Raw genomic sequence first — 5,603 nt, forward strand, 5'->3', positions numbered from 1 at the left:
ATTAAATTAAAATAAAACAGGTTGTTACCATTTGCCCTGGTTTGAGATGGTTTTTAGTTTTTTATTTTATGGTTGTTACCATCCATTTTTAAATCCTTAGTGAAAAATAAACATGGCAATAAAACAGGTTGTTACCATTTTCCCTGGTTTGAGATGGTTTTTAGTTTCTAATTTTAAAATATATGTAGGGACTTTCATCTGGAAAATGCTCTTTAGTAATATACTGAACGCTTATAAACAAAACATGTCACCATCTTATCCAGCTCAGCTCATTGACCCATAGATGCAAAAAAAACTGCAAAACTTAAAACATATTTTAATAACCTGTCACGACTTAAAAAGTTAAATAAACATTTTTTACTACGAATACCACCAAACACACAGCGCGTGGTATTATTTCCATGGGAAGAAAACAGCTCTGTTTTGTTATTCGTAGAGTAGTTAAGCAAGCAATCCCTTCGCCTTCGCGGATTCTACAGCGTCATCGTAGATTTCGTCGATGCCAAATTTGAAGGAGAAACCGCTCTCCACCAATTTCTTCGACGACATGTTCAACTTCTGGGTTTGTGGCACACCCTCGAACCTGCGCGCGCACACAAGCATTCATACTCGTATATACGTACGCAAACAGATACGAAAAAAGGGCAAATATTATACAGATATACTTACTCAGTCGGGACATTGTACTGCGGATAGCGTTTGGATAAGTAGTCTGCCAGCTGTGGGACGGAGGTGTTGATGGGACAGCAGATGTAGCGACCCTTTGCAGAAGGGTTGTCCATCAAGAAAATCTGGGCACTACAGACGTCGTCCACGTGTACCATTGATACGGAGCCGGACAACAACTGCATGCCCTTAATAGCCTGCAACAGGTGGGGATTGCCAGTAAGCAGGGAGAGCGCCAGGTGGACGCTGGACGGCACGTCGGGAAGGATGGAGGGCCCCACCAGCAACACCGGGACGATGGTTACGACATCCAGCCCCTGTTCTTTCCCGTATTGCAGCGCTGCTTGCTCTGCCAGCGTCTTGGAAACTGCATATGACTGCAACATTTAAAAACACAGACTATTTTGTCAAGAAAGAAACAACTCTGAAATCTCAGAATGGTTTAAATTTTCCGGAATTGAATGCAGTAGTCATATAGTTAAGTACCCAAGTGGGGGGCTTTTTAGTTTGGAGGAAATCGAGGTCTGTCCAGCTGGATTCGTCGAGCTCCTGATTCTGCTCCGTTGATTCGTTTATGGAAACCGTGGCCGCGGACGATGTGACCACCACGCGTTTCACGGTTTGGGCCTTCGTGCAAGACTTCAGAACATTAAGGGTTCCGTTGATCGCTGGCTTGATCACATCATTCTGCGCGGCAGTAAGCAAAAACATTAGATTAGTCTTTAAATGCAATATTTTGAAAAGTTTTAAAGTTTATTTTTGGAATTAATATTTTGAAATGAAAAGTTTGACAGTCAAAACTTAGAAATCGAAATCTAGAACTCTTGAACTCTAAAGAATTGATCTCTTTGGATTTTTCGAACCCTCGGATTTTTCAAACTCTCTAGAATTTTTTTTAGTTTTTTAAGCCACCGAATCTATATATAACTAAAAAAAATTATTTAAACCACGCAAATCAAGATTTAACCACAGGTCTTTACTCAAATAACGTTAAAAACTAATACGGGTGCAAAATTTGGCCACAATTTTCTTTTACTCCAAAAAAAAATCGCATTTAAGACTGATCCAAACATTAGTTACTTACCTCGGGATCTTTGGGTGTGAAATCGATGGGAGTGGCAACATGAAAAACGCCCTGGCAGCCGGCAACGGCGGCGTCGAAACTGCCGTCTTCCGACAGATCCGCTTTAAAGAGCTTGAGCCTCTCTGCAGCTCCAGAAATGTCCAGCAGAGGGCGCACCTTCACTTCGTTCCCTGTGGGTCCATCCAAGGGTTTTGATTAATTTGGTTTAAGGGCTTTGATTTCTTTTGAGTCTACGAAGATCGCTTTAATTTTCGAGAAATACTAAAGGAATAAATCTTTTCGAATAAGAGGACGAGATTCGAACCTGGGTGCCCAAACCAACAATTTATAGAAGGAATGAAGCTTTTTGAATAAGGGGACGAGATTCGAACCTGGGTCGCGCACCGTTGCGTGGACAGTGTAACCTTTGTCGAGTAAACGTTTGACGAGCCATGAAGCCAGAAAGCCTGTCGCTCCCGTCACGCAGACGGTGGTTTCCGTATGCTCTCTGCCATTGCCAACGCCTGTAGTCATTTTCGAATTGACACCTGGAGCGGCTTGAAGATTAAGCGACTGGAAAAGACGAGAGATAACTAGACGCTCTGTGAATGTGTCGAGAATGCGTTTTATATAAAAAAGTCCCTTTGAATGTGATTAGGTAAGAGTTTGATGTTAGAATGGCAGATATGCATCTGTCAGGCAGTTGGATATGTCTGACATTTGGTTGGGGTGAGGAATCAGAGACTCTCACGGGAGGCAAAATAATGTAAGTGTTTTGTGCTGTTAGGTGAAACCTAGTACTGTTCACGGAGATTACTGTCGAGTTCATCTACCACGAGCCACCAGCCAGGTCTATTTTTTAAAATAATATATATATTTAAAATATATATTCAAAATAATATAGATTTAAAATAAGTAAAAATAAAATAATAAAATAATTTCAAAATAAGGAAAACTAGCTACAGCTCCACTGGGAAAAAAAAAAAACAGTAAAATAAGATAGTTGGAATAATTAAATAATTCCAAAATTTGTAAAATAGAATAGCTACAACCTCCTTTCTACTATTCAAAATTCAATCTCTCTTATAACTATAATAGTTAATTATTTCATGTAAGTAAAAATAAGATATATCTCTTACCGTTAATTATCTCATTGAACTAAAATAAGATAATTGGAATAATTAAATAATTTTAAAATTAATAAAGTAGAATAGCTTAATTTCCTTTCTACTTTTCAAAATTCAATATATTTCATTGAAATGGAATTGAAGAAGTTTATAATTTTTCCTAATAATTAACCAAAAGAACACTTCACTTTTTAATTTATACTAAATATGTGGAAGTGATTTATATATTATTTAATTTTAGTCTATATTTCTTCTTGTATTCTATTTTTTAAAATTAATAAAGTAGAATAGCTTAATTTCCTTTCTACTCTTCAAAATTCAATATTTCATTGAAATGGAATTGAAGAAGTTTATAATTTTTCCTAATAATTAATCAAAAGAACACTTCACTTTTTAATTTATACTAAATATGTGGAAGTGATTTATATATTATTTAATTTTAGTCTATATTTCTTCTTGTATTCTATTTTTTAAAAACATGCGTAAGAGTATGATTGGCTATGTAATTTGTATAATTATTAGCTTCCACTTAATAGGAGTCTTTTGGATTGGATTATCGAATTGACCATTTCATTTATGCTTTGATTTTTTTTTTTAATAATGCCATTTTGTTGTGGTGTATATGGAACAATATGTTATTTTTGAATGTCTTGTGGAGTGTAATAAGTTGTGAATTTGTTGTTAACATATTTACTTCTATTATTTTGTTTTTCTACTGGTTTTGTAGGCCAAGAATAAGTAAAAAACTCCACTCTTAAGTTTTAAGAATTAAACCCAATTTCATCTAGAGAAGCCAACTTGGAAAGTTATAAAGTACTTGTACCTAGAGAAAGGAGGAGGAGAAAGCAGACTACACAAATTATTGTGAACACATTGTAAACAGTTTGAGGCATGACAAGATGCACATTTGTCAAAATTGTCTTAATGATGTTTGCTATGAACATAATCGACACAAACCAGATTTTAATTGCATAGTTGTTGCAATGAGCAATAGTTTAGATGGCCAAACCACTCATGGCAAAGTTTGCTCTAATCAATTCCATGAACAATAAATATTAATGGAAAAATGATAATCCAAAGTTTTCAAATTTATACAACCTAGTATTATCATCAACAATTCTATCGGCAATGACATGCTTAAGATCTTTTAAGCCCTTCATTACAACATGGTGAGGTGAAAACTCTACTATTCTACTTTCAATTGAGTGATCTAATATACTAATAGAATGTCTTAAGAAAGACTTGGAACACATAATACATCATTGAAATGACAATTATCTACCTAAACTATTCCAATCCATACAACACTAAGAGATCTATTGTCACCAACAAATATTTGTTTAGTGTTATAATCATTAAAAGCAGAAAAAATACTTTATTATTAGCTATATGATAAGATGCTCCAAAATGACTAAGTCACTCATAAGAAGAAGAATAATTATATGTTGCATTAAAGGAGAAACTAGAAGTAGAAAACATATGAATCTATGAGAAGAAGTGTTAGAAAAATAATCATCAAAATCGATGTTATGCTTCTTTATTGTTGCTTGTAAGGGCTCTATATTTTTAAACTTATTTGGATTCCAAATGATCATCACACCCACAACAATTACAATGTTTATCAATCTTTTTACTCTTTGATTTTGGTTTTTTGTCACCATTGGGAGTAGGAGCTAGCTAAGACTGTTCCAGATCATTTTTTTCTTATTGTTATGAGGATGTTACTTCTTTACGTGTTTGGTTTTAACTTTTCCTAGCCACCAAGATTTTGTTGGATGTGTTAATTTGGCATCCCAAGGAAAAATTCCCTCCTTTGGACAGTTTTCCTCATCAAGAAAGACCCCTCTTAGCCCTTGGAAGAATTTAATTTGGTTAAGGGAAAATATATTTTTAATATGGAAACCCACGTGTGCACAAAAGGACAAGTTGGCCCTAAAGAGAAAATGGACACCCTTGGAAGCTTATAAATATAAGTCAAGTGAACCTCATTTGGATATTATCATCAAGCATCTTCTTATATATTCTTTGATTTGGCTCACTCAGGTCTAAGGTTGGTTCACGGAATTCATTCGTACAAGTTCGAATTGCAGGGTCCAAGCTCACACGTTCTAATTAGGGTTTTTGGTCTAGAGCCTCAGGGTTGGAACATGGAAATCTCGGTTCTAGTTGCATGTAGTACATTCTTCTCCTCACTGCTAGAGAGTTGCAACCACACACATCGTCACTAGCTCCGTGCAGTTGTGACCTCGGGTTTTGATTACAATTGTCCACAAATTTTGACCATTGACCACAGGCTGGAAAATTCTGATATGAAGCAAATTTGTCTATTGGGATCATCTCTCAGATCTTGTTTGTTTGGTTTTGCTAGATAGTTTTGTGGTTGAAGAATTAGATCACTGTACTCTCTCTTTGTTGAACATTTAATGACAATCTAATAAGAAGAAGAATTTGAAATGGTTTTCCCGTTTGCGGGGTTTTTCCCTAGTCTTTGACCAAATCATGGTGTCTCTATTTGTGCATGCTTTTTCTTCTTGTGTTCCTTTTATTATTTCACTACATAGTTGATATTGTTCATTCTACATAATTATTACTGATGTTATAATGATATGGGGTGAATGCAATGTAAATGATGAGGAGTTTGTTGATGCATTTATGTAAAGCAAAGAACAATATTTCCCTAAGAAAAATTAGCATGGTTTAAGAGCTGGACTGAAGAAAATTCATTGACGATCACCTTGTGAAAACAT

The 5,603-nt window shown here is 35.4% G+C and overlaps 1 protein-coding gene across 1 annotated transcript; it reads right to left on the minus strand.

The window, feature by feature from the left end:
- Positions 1–294: 294 nt before the first annotated feature.
- LOC149233275 (putative anthocyanidin reductase) lies at positions 295–2,346 on the minus strand. Its single transcript, XM_089379715.1, has 5 exons — positions 2,122–2,346; positions 1,751–1,920; positions 1,153–1,353; positions 670–1,043; positions 295–583 (listed from the first exon to the last, which is right to left on the minus strand). The coding sequence occupies exons 1-5, from the start codon at positions 2,261–2,263 to the stop codon at positions 442–444; spliced, it is 1,029 nt and encodes a 342-aa protein (XP_089235841.1). The 5' UTR covers positions 2,264–2,346; the 3' UTR covers positions 295–441.
- Positions 2,347–5,603: the final 3,257 nt, after the last annotated feature.

The sequence above is a fragment of the Pinus tabuliformis genome, chromosome J (genome assembly GCF_031772625.1).
Source record: "Pinus tabuliformis cultivar Carrire ecotype Pingquan chromosome J, CPIR1, whole genome shotgun sequence".
Classification (NCBI taxonomy): domain Eukaryota; kingdom Viridiplantae; phylum Streptophyta; class Pinopsida; order Pinales; family Pinaceae; genus Pinus; species Pinus tabuliformis.